Here is a 17,527-nt window from a genome sequence, read left to right on the forward strand (position 1 = left end):
AGGCGGGCAGCCGGAGCGAACACCCCCCACCCCATCGACCGCGCTCTGCCTGGACCAGTTGAGGGCCACCTTGCCCAGGTTAATTGAATCCTCCGTTGTTTGCGAGTCAGTGTCTTTTTAATAGTTCTGCGTGGTTCAGTGGGTTGGTCATTTTCAGGTATCTGTGGGTTTGAGGCAACATCCAACCAGATCAGTGAGCCTGCAAAGCGGGTCAGGCGAATGGAAAGTGCGTGTGAAATAGCAGAGGCTCTGACCATCATTTTCCAATCTTCTCTGGCTTCAGGTGTGGTGCCAGAGGACTGGAGGACTGCTAACGTGGTACCGTTGTTTAAAAAGGGACCATGTACAGCAAGCACCTCAAAGCACTGGAGAGGTACCACCGACGCTGCCTCCGCAAGATCCTGCAAATCCATTGGCAGGATAGACACTCCAACGTCAGTGATCGCGCTCAGGCCAACATCACCGGCATCGAAGCTTTGACAACGCTCGATCAGCTCCGATGGACGGGTCACATTGTCCGCATGCCCGATACGAGACTCCCAAAACAAGCGCTCTACTCGGAGCTCCGGCACGGCAAGAGAGCCCCAGGTGGGCAGAGGAAGTGCATCAAGGACACCCTCAAAGCCTCCTTGAAAAAGTGTAACATCCCCACCGACACCTGGGAATCCCTGGCCCAAGACCGCACAAAGTGGAGTCGAAGAATCCGGGAAGGCGCCGAACACATCGAGTCTCTTCGCCGGGAGCAAGCGGAAGCTAAGCGCAGGCAGCGCAAGGAGCGCACGTCAACCCAAGCACCCCACCCACCCGCCCCCTTCAACCACCGTCTGCCTCACCTGTGACAGAGACTGCAGGTCCTGCATTGGACTCATCAGTCACCTGAGAAGTCGTTTTAAATGTGGAAGCAAGTCATCCTCGGTTCGGAGGGACTGCCGAAGGAGAAGAAGAAGTTTAAAAATGGAGAATGGGATAGACCGAATAATTACAGGCCAGTCAGCCTAACCTCAGTGTTGGGAATATTATTGGAAACATTTCCGAGCGACAGGATAAATCTTCATTTAGAAAGACACAGATTAATCAGGGACAGTCAGCATGGATATGTTAAGGGAAGGTCATGTCTGACTAACTTGATTGAATTTTTTGAGGAGGGTCGATGAGGGTAGTGCGTTTGATGTAATCTATATGGATTTTAGTAAGGCTTTTGATAAGGTCCTGCAAGGCAGACTGGTCACAAAAGTTAAAGCCCATGATATCCAAGGCAAAGTGGCAAGTTGGATCCAGAATTGGCTCAGAGGCAGGAAACAAAGGGTAATGGTCGAAGGGTGTTTTTTGACTGGAAGGCTGTTTTCAGTGGGGTTCCGCAGGGCTCAGTACTGGGTCCTTTGCTTTTTGTGGTATATATCAATGATTTAGACTTGAATGTAGGAAGTATGATTAAGAAGGTTGCAGATGATACAAAAATTGGCTGTGTGGTTGATAATGAAGAAAGCTGAAGACTGCAGGAAGATATCAATGGACTGGTCAGGTGGGCAGAACAGTGGCAAAAGGAATTCAATCTGGAGAAGTGTGAGGTTATGCATTTGTGGAGGGCTAACAAGGCAAGGGTTAAATGGTAGGACACAGAGAAGTGCAGAAGATCAGAGGGACCTTGGAGTGCATGTCCACAGATCTCTGAAGTTAGCTGGACAGGTAGATAAGGTGGTTAAGAAGGCATACGGGATACTTGCTTTATTAGCCGAGGCATAGAATATAAGAGCAGGGAGGTTATGCTTGAAATGTATAAAACACTGGTTAGGCCGCAGCTAGAGTACTGCGTGCAGTCCTGGTCACCACATTACAGGAAGGATGTGATTGCACTAGAGAGGGTACAGAGGAGATTTACGAGGATGTTGCCTGGGCTGAAGAATTTTAGCTATGAGGAAAGATTGGATAGGCTGGGTTGTCCTATTTATCCCTCAAATAAAAACAGAAAATGCCGGAGACACTCGGCAGGTCAGGCAGCGTCTGTGAAGAGAGAAACAGAGTCAACGTTTCAGGTCGATGACCTTTCGTCAGAACTGGAAAAAAGCCGGAAATGGAACAGATTCTTAAGCAAGTGAAGAGGCTGGGAAAGGGGGGAGGGGAGGAAAGAAGAAAAGGGACGGTCTGTGATAGGATGGACGGCAGGAGAGATTAAGAGACATTGAGAGATATTCAAGGCAAAGGGAGATGGTAATGGGACAGGTTAAGAAACAAAGGATGGCTCTCGATGAAGTGTAAATTGTGCTTTCTTTTAATATTAATCCCTCAACCAACATAACAAAAACAGATGATCCAGTCATTATCACATTGTTGTTTGTGGGAGCTTGCTGTGTGCAAATTGGCTGCTATGTTTCCTACATTACAACAGTGGCTACACTTCAAAAAGTACTTCATTGGCTGTAAAGTGCTTTGAGACTTCCGGTGGTCGTAAAAGGCGCTACAGAAATGCAAGTCTTTCTTTTCCCGAGTCTCATTCTTTTGTATTTTCCCACATTATATGCCATTTTCCACCCACCTATCCCGATCCCTTTGTATTTGTAGGTCCGCCTCACCCCCATTATTAGATTCATGCCAGCTTTAAATGATGGTTAACTGTGTGTGTGTGCTTTTGTTTTTGTAATGTTATAAATATTACCTTTTGCACGAGTACATTCCATGTCTTTGACATGTACTGGGGTAAGTCTGGTCTATCCGCCGGGGAAAGGATGTTGGAGTTAAGCTGACGGGATTGGGGGGATTGCAGGAAGAGAGAGGCAATCACTGTGTGTACTCTTTTTGAGCAACCCATAAACAAAGAGACTAACTAAACTCAAAACATTAAGTGAAACTTAACAAATCAAGTTGAAATTTGGTTGCTGGGTGATGAATCACTCCAGTCCCCACGGGGCCCACCGGTCGCAGGAGGCCCCGAGCGTGCCGGGTTCACCGCGTGCTCCATCTCCAGGGCCACCCGGGCACGAACGTGGCCACGGAAGAGCGGCAGGCAATCCAGCTGAACGACCCCCCGGACCAATTGATGGCTTTTTTAGCCAGGCCCAGGCCGACAAGGGTGACCGTAGATCAGGAGCGTGGGACTGAAGTGCAACCAAAAAAGAGGAGCAGCCCCTTCAGGTAATGAAAGAGGGGCTACAACCTCTCACATTCTATGTAAACGTGAAACACGGACTCATCCAGGCTGTAAAAAATGCAGGCGGCCTGGGAGTCCGTGAACCTATTTAAAACCATATTGCATAGGACCGCTCCGTGCAACACCCTCCAGGCCAAGTCCCCGATGGAACAAGGGAGGACTCCCGCGTAGAGAGCCCTCCATTGGGGACCTCCGCCGCCGGTCAGCAAGATGCCACGCCATGGCGTGTGCAGAGAGCAGACGGCAAAGTGGAGTGTGTGTGCAGGAGCAGCCCGTACAGGAAACTCCTCTGCGCGGAATGAAAAGGCACGGAGGGTCTTTCCTTGAGACGGCGCAAGTTGTGAGGAGCCGGTTCCCGAGGAGAGTTTCGGGGCCGGGCGCCGATTAGGAACTCCGTCTGAACGGGGGTAAGCTCGGACGGGATCGCCCCCGTGCTTAAGCCGCCTCGATACACCTAGTGGAGCCAGGGCCCAGTGCCACTTCACCGACTCGATGGCTTTGACTGCGAGCCGGACGTTGGCCCAGGACAGGCGCTATGCAGACCGCTCCTCCGCCGTAGAGCAGATCCCCGACTCTGGTCACCTTGCCAGGCACAGCCCTGCGCTCCGCCAGCCACCCGAACCCACGGTCGTGGAGGTGCGGATTCCTGAGCAACGGCTCCCGAAGGAGAGCCGCTGCTCCTGAGGGGGTGGGGGGGGGGGGGGGGGGGGTGGGGGGTGCGGGGGGGGGGGAAGGAAAGAGCTCCGCCTGGAAGCGACGTAGTTCCAAACCCATAGCAGTTCCTGGTAGAAGACAGGCAGCTCCCGCAGGCTGGCACGCATGCCGCCCACTTTCACAAACAGGAGCTGCGTGGCGTAATTGAGGCCGTGCAGCTGGTGGAAGAAATACGTCGCCAACGCACACCATCTCAGAGGACACAGCCCAGCGTAGCTCTTGTCTGAAGACAACCAAATGTTATCAGAAAATAAGCAACCACTCAAATTTACAAGGAGACAAAATCCAGTCCAATGTTGGACAGTTTATTTACAGTTAGTGACAGTTGATATTACAGAGCCCAGGTCTCACAGCTCTTTGTACAAAGTCACACAACCCATCATTCCCTGAAGGACAGGGTCTCCCACACAATTATATAAACACGAGTACTGAACACAATAAGCTTCAGTCACTCTCCCCCAGGGTGTGCTTGTCAAACAAGTACTCTCCCATGCCATTCTCAGGGGCTCCCAGTCTCTTCAAGTTGGTGATGTGATCTCCAAGCTTCTTGATTATCTTCACTTGCTCATCCAAGTAGTGGGTCTCCAGGAAGTCACACAACTGAAAAGAAACAAAGTGAAACTAGTTATGGCCAGTAGCAGATATCAAGGAACATCCAAGCTCCCCCCACTTCCTCTAGAGTTGGGATTTTAATCCTCTTGGACTGGAGGATAGTCAAGTGGTGTAATTGAGATGATGTAAATTTGCTCAAATGATCTAGTAATTCCTGTACAATAGATGCTTAGATCCTGGAACCACTGCGACACACTTATTCTCAATGTCCACATAAGGCCAACTGTCCCATCCTCACCCCAACCCCCTTAAGAACCCAGGAGACACCCCAACACAAAGCGATTGGGCATGTAGATTGTTGAATCGGCTCAAGGACAGCAAGGTTCCACCACCTCCAACATACCCAAAAACCCACCAAGAACTTACATGAGGGTCAGTGCTCCCAGTGGAGAGTTTGTGCAGATCCAGCAGACTCTGGTTGACATTCTTCTCCATTTGCAGAGCTCTCTGCATCACCTCCAGACCATTGCTCCACTCATCCTGCTCTGGTTTCTGAAGGTGAAAGTCACAGTTCACTTACAATGAATTAAACAAAAAAGACACAAGACAGCACAAGGAAAACAGGGGTGAAAAGCAGCCAGAAATCCATGTTACCATGAACCAATGTGTCACAGGAATATAGAATGACAGCATTGCTTTAGAAAGTATTGGAAACAAGGGGAACCCAACAGAAGGCCACTCATTTATTGAATCCAACCTTGATGTCCTCCAAGATGATTCGGCCTCCACGCCGATTCTGGAATTTCATCAATTTCTCAGCATCCTCGTGTTTCTCATGTGACTGCTCCTTGAGGAACTCTGCAAAGTGACGCAGGGCAACATCATCCCGGTCAAAGTAATAGGACTGTGGAGAGAATTTTAAACAGCTTCATCAGACCTAGATCTTCATATACAATGCAAGATTATATTTACCCCTAGTTAGCTAGTGAGTTCTTAATCTTGCAAAAATAGATAGAACCATAGAAGATAGGAGCAGTAGTAGGCCATTCGGCCCCTTGAGCCTGTTCCAACGTTTAGTGAGATCATGGCTGATCATCCAAACAAGTACCCTGTCCCTGGCTTCTCCCTTGATCCTGAAGATACCATTGGTTAACTAGCAAAATGCAATTCACTTCACTAATCTGAACATGTTGGCCAGCTTCTCCTCCCAAGAACCAGGATGAAACAGTCAACCAACAAATAAAAACTATAAACTACAGTTCAGGATTATATTTCATGACCAGTCAAACTAAACTCTACTGCTGGATAAGTAGTCCCTCCTCTACTTCCTGTCATTCAGAGGAGATGTTAAACAGAGGCCCTGTCTGTCCTCAGGTGGATGTGAAAGATCTCAAGGCACTACTTCAGAGAACAGGGGAGTTCTCTCCAGATTCCCAGGCCAATATTTATCCCTCAACCAAAACAGATGATCTGATGAGTCTCATTGTTTGTGCAAGCTTACTGTGCACAAATTGGCTGCTGCATTTCCCACATAACAGGTGACTTCATTGACTACCTCCCAAAGTGCCTTGTAGCCAAAGAGATCTATGCACAGTGAACAAGGCTTCAACACCAGGATTCCCAGAACTTCACTTCCAGTTAAAGAGAAAGCTAGTGAGGACCTGCCATCATGTCACTCACTACAGTCACCACACTGAAACTGAACTTTGTTTCATATCAACAAGCACCAACAGTCACTTGACCAGGTTTGTGCTCTTCTGTTACAAACTCAGGCAGCAGCTGAGCTAGTTCCATATATTAAACCTGCTCAACAGAGTGCAGCTGCTACAAGGAGCAGGCCATCAACACAACAAGCTCACCCTGAAGTACTCACTGCTCAAAGATTGCTTCCCCAGGTAAGGAAGTCAAGAGAAATATAGTTGAAAGCCAGTTCATGGAACTACAGAATGTCCAGCTTTTAAGAATACAGCAACAAGGAATACAAGACTCACCATGGAAAGATAAACATAGGAGGAATAGAGCTCCATGTTAATTTGCTTGTTGACAGCATCCTCACAGTCCTTGTGGTAGTTCTGACGTACTTGGGAGGCCATCTTCACTATTTCCTGTTATACTATTACTGCTCACTAGCACCTAGAAAGTTCAAAAACTAACCCTTTCTAACTCAAGCTCTTGTATTTATACTACTGGGACAGCCTGCATTCAAACAAGGAATGATTGGCTCTCAGGGATTGTCAATCAGGAATCTTTCCTGAATCCAGGCACCAATTAACAAAGGAGAGGGTGTGTGGGGGAGGAGGGGGTGAGACCCAGAGCCAATCAGAGCTATGGAAAACCGGCAGGTTTGGGAGATCAGTCTCGGTGATGTCATTGCTTTTGGGTTCCTTGACCTTCTTCAAATCGGAAAGTCTCTCGTTGTTTGATGCTCTCATTTGAATTAAATGACAATTTGCTGCTTTCCAAAAGCTCAAGGTGCTGAGAATCATCCTTCGCTATCGATGAATTTTCCTACAATTGTTCCTTCATCGTCGCTGGGTCAAAATCCTGGAACTCACTGCCTAACAGCATTGTGGGAGTACCTTCACCGCACGGAGTTCAAGAAGGCGGCTCACCCCCACCTTCTCCAGGGCGACTCGCGCCGGGCAATACATTCTGGCCGTTGACAGCGACGCCCACATCCCGTGAATTAATATTCTAAAAATGGAATCAATTGATTGGAAACATCTTTGTGTGTTATGGAACATACACCAGAGTATTATTCATTTCACATTTTCAGATTCTGTAGAACCGGGACCCATGAGGCTTGACTTTCCATTAAATATTTCTCCCCATCACACAATCCCTTCGAATGTAAAGACAGAAATTTCTCTTCCAGAAAAACAGGCATGTTCCCGATGGCGGGGAGTCCAGAACCAGGGGTCACAGTCTAAGGATAAGTGGGAAGCCATTTAGGACTGAGATGAGGAGGAATTTCTTCACCCAGAGAGTGGTGAAGCTGTGAAATTCTCTGCCACACAGGGCAGTTGAGGAAAATTTATTAAATATATTCAAGAAGGATTTGAATATATTTCTTGAGGCTAAAGGGATCAAGGGATATGGGGAGAAAGCAGGGACAGGGTACTGAATTTGGATGATCAGCCACGATCTCATTAAATGGCTGAACAGGCTCGAGTTGCCGAATGGCCGACTGATGCTCCAATCTTCTATGTTTCTCTGTGTATTTTCTAGCCCGTCACTCGGGGAGCTGCTACCAGGGCTGTGCTTCTTTGTAGTCAGACTGTAGGAAATGTATCGGCACGGAGCGGGGTGAACGTCGACCTCATAGATTTTGTGAGATGCAAACAGTTACCATTAGTGCCGTTCTGACCTCAGTGCGGGGAGTGCTTGCAGCCGAACCGCACCCGAGTTCAACGTGTTAAATTGGTATAGAACCTCGGTTAGACTACACTTGGAGTACGGTGCACGGTTCTGATCTCCATAGAATCATAGAATAGTGCAGCACAGAAGGAGGCCATTCGGCCCATCGAGTCTGTCCCGGCTCGTTCAAAGAGCAATCCTGTTAGTCCCACTCCCCCGCTCTTTCCCCAGGAACCTGGAATTTTTTCTACTTCAAGTATTTATCCAATTCCCTTTTGAAGGCCACTATTGAATCTGTATCCACCGCCCCATCAGGCAGCGCATTCCCAATCCTAACCACTCCTTGTGTAACAACGTTTTTCCTCCTGTCGCCTCTGGTTCTTTTGCTAATCATCTTAAATCTGTGTCCTCTGGTTATCGACCCTTCAGCCATTGGAAACAGTTTCTCTTTATTTACTCTATCGAAACCCTTCATGATTTTAAACACCTCTATCAAATCTCCTCTTAGCCTTCTCTGCTCTAAGGAGAATATTACAAAAAGGATATAGAGGCACTGGAGGAGGTGGAAATTTGATTTACAAGGATGATAGCAGAACTGAGAGGTTATATCGGTCAGGAATGACTGAACAGGCTGGGGCTCTTTTCTCTAGAAATAAGAGGGCTGAAGGGTGACCTAATAGAGGTCTTTAAAATGATGAAGGTGTTTTGATAAGGTAGATGGAGAGAAAATGCTTTCACTTGTGGTCTTTTGTGGTTGCACAATTTATCTGCAGCTTAAGAAAATGTCAAGTAAAGTTTATCAACTTAAATGAAAGTAACATCGGCCAGGGATCAGTTGTCCCTCCTTTTGGTTGTACAATTTATCTGCAAATTTAAGGAAAACGTCAAATAAGGCTTATCAACTTAGATTAGAATGACACCGGCCGGGGTGACGATGCACTCCAGTCCCCGCGGCACCCACCGGTCTCGGAAGGCCTCGAGCGTGCCGGCGGACACCGCGTGCTCCATCTCCAGGGCCACACGGGCGCGAACATAGCCGCGGAACAGAGGCAGGCAATGCTTTCGCTTGTGGGGGAGTCCAGAACTCGGCCATAAATATAAGATAGTCACTAATAAATCTAACAGGGGATTCAGGAGCAACTTCTTCAGTGGTTAGAATGTGGAACTCGTTACCACATGGAGTAGTTGAGGTGAAGAGCAGAGATGCATTTAAGGGGAAGTTTGCTAAAAAAGGAATAGAAGAATATGCCGATCGGATTAGATGAAGAAGGGCAGGAGGAGGCTCGTGTGGAGCATAAACACCGGCACGGAGCAGTCGGGCCGAATGGCCTGTTTCTGTGCTGTAAATTCAATGTAATTCTTAAAACTTGGGCGCCTGTAAAGTTTTTCACATCGAGTGAGCTGAAGACTTTGTTTTGTCTGAAACATGAAGCCGTCAAACTCAGCCCGACTCGTAGAATTGTGGCTCATCGTCGTGTGAAATGTGGGGACTCCGATACCCCAGAAATGCCTCAGAGATGCAAAGACATCAACGTGGAATGGCTGAAGACGGCAATTTCATTGCAGCCGGTGCAGTTCTCAGCTAAGTTCCTAAATTAACGTGTAAACACTGGCGTGTTGCAGCTGCAGCATCATCAACAGTTGAATCCATGCCTGGGGGTGAAGGACACAAATGGAGATGCAGTAGGATTTGGAAAGGATGATTGCTATTTGGTATGAACTGCACAATGGGCCTGAATACCAATCAATACATTTATGGAGGAGCTGCTGGTATTGGGTTTATACATTGATGGAACAGGCAGGGAGGGGGGGAAAAGAGTTTCAGGAGAAGTATCTATTTAACTTGGGGGTTGTACTTTGTTCATTTAATGAAATACATTTACTCCTTCCAGAAGGATTATATTTTGTGGGAATACAGTTCCACATGGATTCCTCATCCTTCAATACCTTACCCAAGACCATGAGTGTTGGCAGGTTGGTCAACCATGGTGGGGGAAGAGAGGGGTCCCAGAACAAAGCCCAATAGGGTATTCACACTTTCCTAGTAAGATATCTTTGGAATTCTCTACCCCAGAGCACTGTGGATGCTGAATCGTTGCCCTTCGTTTACAACACAAGATTGAAGTATTTGCAAGAAATACCTACAATTGAAAGGAGATCTTTCAACCTGTGTCTGAATATCCAAGTTAAATATAGTCAAATTACAGCAGCAAAAAAAAAATTCATCTGACTGTTCCCATTGGCAGAAGGTTCAAGAACCAGAGGCCACCAATTGAAGGTGATTGGCAGGAGGCCCAAAGGCAACATGAGGAAAAACATTTTTATGCAGGGAGTGGTTAGGATCTAGAATGCACTACCCGAGGGTGGTGGAGGCTGATTCAATCGTGGCTTTCAAAAGGGAACTAGAAAATAGCAGAAAGAAAAAAATTGCAGGACTACAGGAAGAAAGGGTGGGGGAGTGGGATGAGCTGAAATGCTCCTGCAGAGAGCCGTACGGGCTCAACGGGCCGAATGGCCTCCTGTGCTATAACCATTCTATGACCGAATCCCATGACAACACTGCTGCACAGCCTAGTGTAATACTGGAAATGTCACCAAGTTATGCTAACTGGAACAAAAACTACTAAAATTTACAAAGAGTCAAAATCCAGTCCAATATTGAACAGTTTATTTACAGTTAGTGACATTTCACATTAAGAGTCCAGGTCTCTCAGCTCTTGTACAAAGTCACAAGCCATCATTTCCTGCAGGACAGGAGTCTCGCACACAATTATAAATACAAGTACTAAACACAATAGGCTTCATCCCTGCAGTCACTTCAGTCACTCTTCCGCCAGGCTGTGTTTGTCAAACAGGTACTCTCCCATGCCATTCTCAGCGGCTCCCAGTCTCTTCAAGTTGGTGATGTGATCGCCAAGCTTCTTGATCATCTTCACTTGCTCATCCAAGTAGTGGGTCTCCAGGAAGTCACACAACTGGAAAAAGAGGGAAACTAGTTATGTCCAGCAGCAGATTTCAAGGAACATCCTAGCTTCCCCGAGTGTTTAATCCTCTTGGACTGCAGGACAGTCTAGTGGTGCAATTGAGATTAATGGAATTACTGCATCATTAGATTAAACTTCCTGCACAATAGGGGCATAGATCCTAGAATCACTGGGACACATTTACTAGTCAATGTCCACAGTAGGCCAAGCTCCCACCAATCAAAAACCTAAAAAGCACCAACACAAAGCTATTGGGCATGGAGATCTTTTGAATAGGCTCACGGTACCACCACCTCCAATTTAACAAATGCCCACATTACAGCATCAAGAACTTACATGAGCGTCAGTCCTCTCAGTGGAGAGTTTGTGCAGATCCAGCAGACTCTGGTTGACATTCTTCTCCAGCTGCAGAGCTCTCTGCATCGCCTCCAGACCATTGCTCCACTCATCCTGCGCTGGTTTCTGGAAAGGGAAATACAGACAGTTCACTGTACAATGGATTAAACAAACAAGTATTGAAGGAAATTAGGGGTGCAAATGTCTACTCTTACCATGAATCAATGTGTTTGAAGAAAATAGAACTACTGCATTAAGCCAACACAACTACCGGAGTCAAATAACAGATGTATTTAAGGGGAAGCTAGATATGTACTAGGGAGAGGTGTATAAAAGGATATGCAGATAGGGTTAGATGACACACGGTGGGAACTGGTTCGTGGAGTATAAACTCTGTCATGGACCCACTTGGCCTGTTATAAATTGGAACCAATTGCTTTAGAAAGTATTTGAAACAATCAGTCCGAGGGGTTCCAGACAGAAGGTCACTCGTTTATGGAGCCAAACCTTGATGTCCGCCAAGATGATTCGGCCTCCACGCCGATTCTGGAATTTCATCAGTTTCTCCGCGTGCTCCAGTTCCTCGTGCGACTGCTCCTTGAAGAACTCGGCAAAGTGACGCAGGGCAACATCATCCCGGTCAAAGTAATAGGACTATGGAGAGATCAGAAAAGTCATTGTGTATCTCATAGCAGACCTATCATGGTTATTGTACATAAAGCCAACCTGGATTTCGCTTTCTTTCAAAGGGTTCAAGCCTCACTGAACTTGTTGTACATTAGCACAGGCCTACTTACTTCACTAACCTGGTAGAGTGGACAATCTGACCCCTAGCAATAGGGAAACTGGCCAATGGAAATGGCAAAAAAAAGAGGCAACATGAGCAAACTCAAGTGCATGAACTGCCTGAAAGGGTGGTGGGAGCAGATTAAATAGTAACTTACAATTATTGGCCCAGAGCTATTGCCAAGGGGCATTAGAAGCAAACCCATTAAAGTCTAGTCACAGTGCACAGTTCATGTAGTACATCAAAGAGGAGACACTGGTCTGAGTCTTACTGGCTACATTCATCCCATGGAACTAAAATTACCACAAGCAGCATTAATTTGGCACCTTCAACACTAATCAAGGCATTTCAGAGGAGAACCAGATACCAAGGAATAAAGGTTCATAAGCCTTCAGAATTTGAAGTGCTTGGTCAAGGTCAAGAAGTAGGAAAGCAGAGGAGTTAAGGGAGAGTTCCCCTGAGTAGGGTCAAAGTGGCTGACGGATTTACCACCATTAAAGCAAAGGGAGTTAGAGAAAAGACAGAAGGGCACAAACTGATACTTAAAACTAGGAGATTAAGAATATTAGGAACAGGAGTAGGTCATTCAGCCACTCAAGCCTACTTCACCATTCAATTTGATCATGGCTGACCTGTAGCTTGACTCCATCCCCCTCGAGACCCTTACCCAACAAAACCATCTGTCTTGAAAGCTCCAATTGTCCCAGCATCCACAGCTAAGGGGGGGGGGAGAAAGCAGGTAAAGAAAAAGTGTTCCAGATTTCCACCACCCTTGTGAAAAAGTACCTCCTGACTTCCCTCCTAAATGGGCTACTTCTAATTTTAAGATTACATCCCCTCATTGCAAAAGCGAAGTAGGGAAAGGCCATGGAGTGATTTAGAAGTGAGGATAACAATTCTGATTTACACACTTTGAATGCAGAGTGTATTCCAAATATAAACTTCAACACCACACTCACAAGAGCCCAGGAAAGAGAGAGTCATTAAGATAGTCAGAATATGGTTCAGTTACTGCAAGGACCAGAGAGGCAGTTTTTTAATTAATGCACAAGATGATCAATTGCATTATATTAATTATAGCTTTAAAAATGAATTTACTGTGCATAGATTGAGGGGTGGGCTAGATACAGCACAGAATTTAGTAAAGTAACATTACATAGACTCCACTATGAAGTGGTCAGAAATACAAGACTCACCATGGAGAGATAAACATAGGAGGAATAGAGCTCCATGTTGATCTGCTTGTTGACAGCATCCTCACAGTCCTTGTGGTAGTTCTGACGCACTTGAGAAGCCATCCTAATTATTATTATTTATTGCTAAATCTAAACTTTGTTGAAGTAAGAAGCTGGGATTTAACCAACCCCCCGAACTCCTAGTATTTATACTGCTGGATAATCCAGGGCATGGCCGCCTAGGTGATGAGTGACATTCCTCAATACCCAATCAGAAGTGGCAGCCTCTCAGAGCACCAATCAAGTAAAGGGAGGAGGGGAGATGACGCCCAGAGCCAATCAGAACTTTGAAAGGAGGTCGTCCGTCCGGATTGCCTCCCTCTCTTCCGTGGCCATGTTCGCGCCCGGGTGGCCCTGGAGCTGGAGCACGCGGTGTCCGCCGGCGCGCTCGATCACTTTCGTGACCGGTGGGCGCCGCGGGGACTGGAGTGCATAATTGGGCTGGAGAACCAAATTTTAATTTGATTATTAAGGTTTATTTGAAGTGTTATTGGTTTATTTACAGTTTTAATGGTTTATTTACAGTTTTTATTTGTCTAAATTTATGTTTTCACAAAAAGTGGATCAGAACTTTGAAAAATGAGTGTCATTGGCTGACAAGGCAATAAGGACCCCAAGGGAAGGGGACAGTAGCCTAGTGGTAAATTTAGTGAACCAGTAATCCAGAGGCCTGAATCATTCTCTGGCTTGCTCTGAGTGCTGCAGGTTGTCTCTGGCTTGCTCTGAGCTGCAGGTTGTCTCTGGCTTCCTCTGAGCTGCAGGTTGTCTCTGGCTTGCCCTGAGCTGCAGGAGGAAAGAAGAGCGTGCTGGCCTCCTGACCTGGCAAGAAGGAGAAGGAGAAGCACCACCAACAGCCAGACCATCTACAACTGAGGTGCCTGGAGGGAGAGGAGGAGAGGAGAGGCCTCCATCTCAGGAGAGGGAGAGAGGGGAGAGGAACACCAGCCAACTTCTACTTGGAAGGAGGGGAGGAGCTGCTTCGTTACTTTCAACATCTGCAGGTGGGTGTCTTTTTGTGCATTCCCCAAAAGACTGTGTATTCTAGGCGGGGGGAGGAAAGAAGACGGGCCGGGAAGCCTGGCCTGGGTCGGCTGGAGCTGCCCAGGTGAAGCCTCTTACTTGCTTACCTACATCAAGAAGACCTGGTGTGGGGCTGAGCCTGGGCTTCTTCCAGCCTACCCAGGCGAAGACATCTTCTCCCCCTGCCCGAAGACCATCTTCATAGACTTTGTTACCATCGGGGAGTGCACCCCTGCTGACACCCACCCACCAACAACCACCTAGAGTGCGGACCCTGCCTTTGCGGCCCCCCCTCCTTCCCACCCATCCCCTCTCTCTCTCTCTCTTTATCCCTCTCCTTTGTCTCTCTCAGAGGGCACCTCCATTGAAATCACAAATAGCCACTTTGAGCAGAGAGGAGGAGGCCCCTCTCCCAATCATTCCATCAAGGGGAGAGGTGGGCCATTGGCTTTAAACTCCCTCTGCTCGGTGGCAGACATTAATTTACTCCCGAGGCCACTTAATACCACAGGGCCTGTGACTTGGGATGTGTGTAGCTCCCAAAAAACAAACCACCCCAGTATGGCTTCGACGTCTTCGGCGGTGACGGGGCCAGCGAGAACGTATGCGGCGGTGGCGGCCAAAGCCGCCGCTGCTCCCACTCCTTCCGCTGCCCTGTCGCCGTTCCGACTTGTTACGAAGAAGCTCGGGGTGAAGAGCTACACTCACCCCAACATGACTATCGAGGATTGTGTGAAGGCGATGGCTGGGGTTGTCGGCCCTTCAGCCATCCTCGCCGCCTCGAGGATGTATGGGAAGGCTGTGCTCTTCCTGGAGTCTGAGCGGGCGGTGGCCCTGGCCATCGCCCAGGGGCTCACCGTGGGCGGGACCTTCCTGCCGGTGGACCCTCTTGAGGCCACCGCGCAGAGGGTCGTGTTGTCTAACATCCCGCCCTTCATCTCCGGTGAGCTCCTCCTCCCCCACTTGCACCAACTTGGGGAGGTGAGGTCGGGGATTACGCCGATCCCGCTCGGATTCCGGGAACCCAGCCTTCACCATGTCTTCTCCTTCCGGCGCCAGGCCTTTATCCAGCTGGCGCGGGAGGGGGAGACGGACGGGGCCTTTACAGTCCTCCACGAGGGGACCCCGTACCGCGTCTTCTACACGACGGACGGTGTGCGGTGCCACGCCTGCAGGGAGGTGGGGCATATCCGTAAGAACTGCCCCGCCTCCAAGGCCGCCAGATCGTCTGGCGTGGCCGTAGCTGGCGCCGCCGCCGCTCCTCCCCCCGGGTCTAGCCGTGCCCCCCCTCAAACAAATACCACCGGGGTGCGGTCGTCGTCGGAGGTCGATGCCATCCTGGCCTCCGGCAGGGGGGGGGAGGGTTGTCCGGTCGGGAGGAAGGCGCGGGGGAAAAGCAAATACCGGAGGGCGGGTCCCCCCGAGGAGGGCGTGCCCCACAATATGGAGTCCCTGACGCCAGAGAGCGTCGCCGCGCTAATCGCGGAGTGCGGGGGGGGTGGGGCCCTCGTGTCCGAGCCTGTGGCCGCGACCGCCGAGGCGGTGGCGCCAGAATCTGCGGCCGGGCTTGGGCCCGGGGGACCCGAAGAACTCGCTCCGCCGGAGGGAGCAGGGGTGGCCTCTGCGGAAATGGAGGTCTCCCTCTGCCCCTCAGCCCTTAAAAGAAGGCGCGACCCCCTGGATGAGGAGGAGGACCGGGAGGAGGAAGGTCCCTCCGGTCAGGGGGAGTCGTCGCCCGCCGCGGGTACTGCGCCCCACCCCACCGCTAATACCATCACGGGCGAACGGCAGGGGTCGCCTGTCCCTAGGGGGGCTGAGGCAGAGGTGTCTGCCCAGCTCGTGCCTCCCGGGGATGGGGACGAGACCCTGCCCATGGGGGGGGTCGCGGAGCAACCCGCGGCAGAAGTAGACCCCTTATCGGTACCGCTGCCCTTCGACGGGTCGGGCGGCCTGGGGTCTGGGTCGGGCGAGTCCTCGGATAATGAGCTCGTCCAAAGTGACCCGGTCGTCTCCCAGGTGCTGCTCGACCTCGTCCAGGGGTTGACTGGAATTACCCCATCCGCTGGGTCGGAGGCCGGTGGCGCGGAAGAGGGGGGCCCTCTGTCTCTGTCTCTGTCTCCGGCGCCGGGCGACATGGCAGAGTTCGTTTTTACGTACTCTCCGATCTCTCCGGTCGTTCTGGCACCTGGGGCGGAGGGGGGCTCTGAACCGCCGCCGTCTTCTGGCCCGGCACCCCGAGAGGAGCCCAGGGAGGAATCCTCCGCTACCGATCCTGGGGGTGGGATCCGGGCGGAGGCGGGGCCAGCCGTTGCGGCCGAGCCGCTCGCTGCGCTCCGCGTGGCGGACGGGTCGGCCGCCGGTGGCGACCCCCCGGAGGAGGAGGGGGACTCGGTGGTGGGGGCGGAGGAGGAATGCGACTCCATCGCTGATGAGGAGATGGAGGACCTCGCGCCCCTCGCCAGGACCCCCCTCATTCCCATTGAGGATCTCCGGGACTTTGTGGCCACGTGCCAGGGTCGTCAAAGGACCCGGCTGGCCCTCGATAGATGGTCGGGGCTGGCGCTGCTCGTCGGGTCGGCCCGCGTCGCCTTCAAGACCATGGTCGCGGACGCGGGCGTGGACCCGCTCGAGCTGCGTCAGTTCCGGTACTTCCTCACTGGGCTGCAAAGGGAGTGGCGGTCGACTAGCGGCCGCCCTCCCTTCCCCCGTTAGAGTTAAGTAGGGGTTGGATTATGCTTCTGAAATGAAGATAACCATAGCCAGCCTCAACATCAACGGCAGCAGGGAAGCTAGCCGCAGATTTAATAACTTTTCGGTCCTTCGGGACGGGAAGTATGCGGTGTGCTTCCTGCAAGAAACCCACACCGTTCCGGGAGACGAGGCCACGTGGCTCCTGGAGTGGCAAGGAGGGGTCAGCATGAGTCACCTCTCCAATGTTTCCAGTGGGGTGGCTATTTTGCTGGCCCTGCATTTTCAGCCGGAGATCTTGGGGGTCAAGGAGCTCGTGCCGGGCCGCTTGCTCCAGGTCACTGTTCGCCTGGGGGGCATGCCGCTCCATTTAGTGAACGTGTACGCCCCTGGGGCCGGTGCGCAGCAAGCGCGCTTCTTTGAAGAAGTGTCCACTCTTCTGGGCTCCATCGACGCGGGCGAGTGCGTCGTCCTCGGGGGGGATTTTAATTGCACCCTCGAGGCGAGGGACCGCACCGGCCACCTGCAATGCCCGGCGGCGATGGAGAAGTTGAGGGACCTGGTCGGGTCCCTCGACTTGGTGGACGTCTGGCGAAATCTCCATCCCGACTCCAGCGCTTTCACTTGCGTGAGGCCTGGGAGAGGAGCGTCCAGAATCGACCGCCTCTACATTTCCCGGGCATACGTTTCCTGCGTTCCGGCGGCTTCC

General features: G+C 50.3%; 2 protein-coding genes across 2 annotated transcripts; both read right to left on the reverse strand.

Moving 5' to 3' along the window:
- Positions 1-4,117: 4,117 nt before the first annotated feature.
- On the reverse strand, positions 4,118-6,571 carry LOC147081754 (ferritin heavy chain B-like). Its single transcript, XM_085980714.1, has 4 exons — positions 6,403-6,571; positions 5,169-5,315; positions 4,838-4,963; positions 4,118-4,459 (listed from the first exon to the last, which is right to left on the reverse strand). Exons 1-4 carry the CDS (start codon positions 6,502-6,504, stop codon positions 4,304-4,306), a joined length of 531 nt encoding a protein of 176 aa, XP_085836840.1. The 5' UTR covers positions 6,505-6,571; the 3' UTR covers positions 4,118-4,303.
- A 3,324-nt stretch (positions 6,572-9,895) lies between these two features.
- LOC147081755 (ferritin heavy chain, oocyte isoform-like) lies at positions 9,896-13,240 on the reverse strand. The gene is made up of 4 exons (XM_085980715.1): positions 13,072-13,240; positions 11,596-11,742; positions 11,089-11,214; positions 9,896-10,743 (listed from the first exon to the last, which is right to left on the reverse strand). Exons 1-4 carry the CDS (start codon positions 13,171-13,173, stop codon positions 10,591-10,593), a joined length of 528 nt encoding a protein of 175 aa, XP_085836841.1. The 5' UTR covers positions 13,174-13,240; the 3' UTR covers positions 9,896-10,590.
- Between the last annotated feature and the right edge of the window lie 4,287 nt (positions 13,241-17,527).

The sequence above is a fragment of the Somniosus microcephalus genome, unplaced genomic scaffold, assembly GCF_052327205.1.
Source record: "Somniosus microcephalus isolate GS21.2 unplaced genomic scaffold, FLI_Smic_1.0 scaffold440, whole genome shotgun sequence".
Taxonomy (NCBI): Eukaryota; Metazoa; Chordata; class Chondrichthyes; order Squaliformes; family Somniosidae; genus Somniosus; species Somniosus microcephalus.

What these genes read in the sequence shown, in the direction of transcription:
- LOC147081755 (XM_085980715.1), bottom strand. Translation starts at nt 13,173, where the DNA reads ATGGCTTCTCAAGTGCGTCAGAACTACCACAAGGACTGTGAGGATGCT. An exon ending in TCATCTTGGCGGACATCAAG is followed by an intron (nt 11,215 to 11,595) that starts GTTTGGCTCCAT and finishes TTCCCTTTCCAG; the next exon opens with AAACCAGCGCAGGATGAGTG. An exon ending in CTGAGAGGACTGACGCTCAT is followed by an intron (nt 10,744 to 11,088) that starts GTAAGTTCTTGA and finishes CTCTTTTTCCAG; the next exon opens with TTGTGTGACTTCCTGGAGAC.
- LOC147081754 (XM_085980714.1), bottom strand. Translation starts at nt 6,504, where the DNA reads ATGGCCTCCCAAGTACGTCAGAACTACCACAAGGACTGTGAGGATGCT. An exon ending in TCATCTTGGAGGACATCAAG is followed by an intron (nt 4,964 to 5,168) that starts GTTGGATTCAAT and finishes TTTCACCTTCAG; the next exon opens with AAACCAGAGCAGGATGAGTG. An exon ending in CTGGGAGCACTGACCCTCAT is followed by an intron (nt 4,460 to 4,837) that starts GTAAGTTCTTGG and finishes GTTTCTTTTCAG; the next exon opens with TTGTGTGACTTCCTGGAGAC.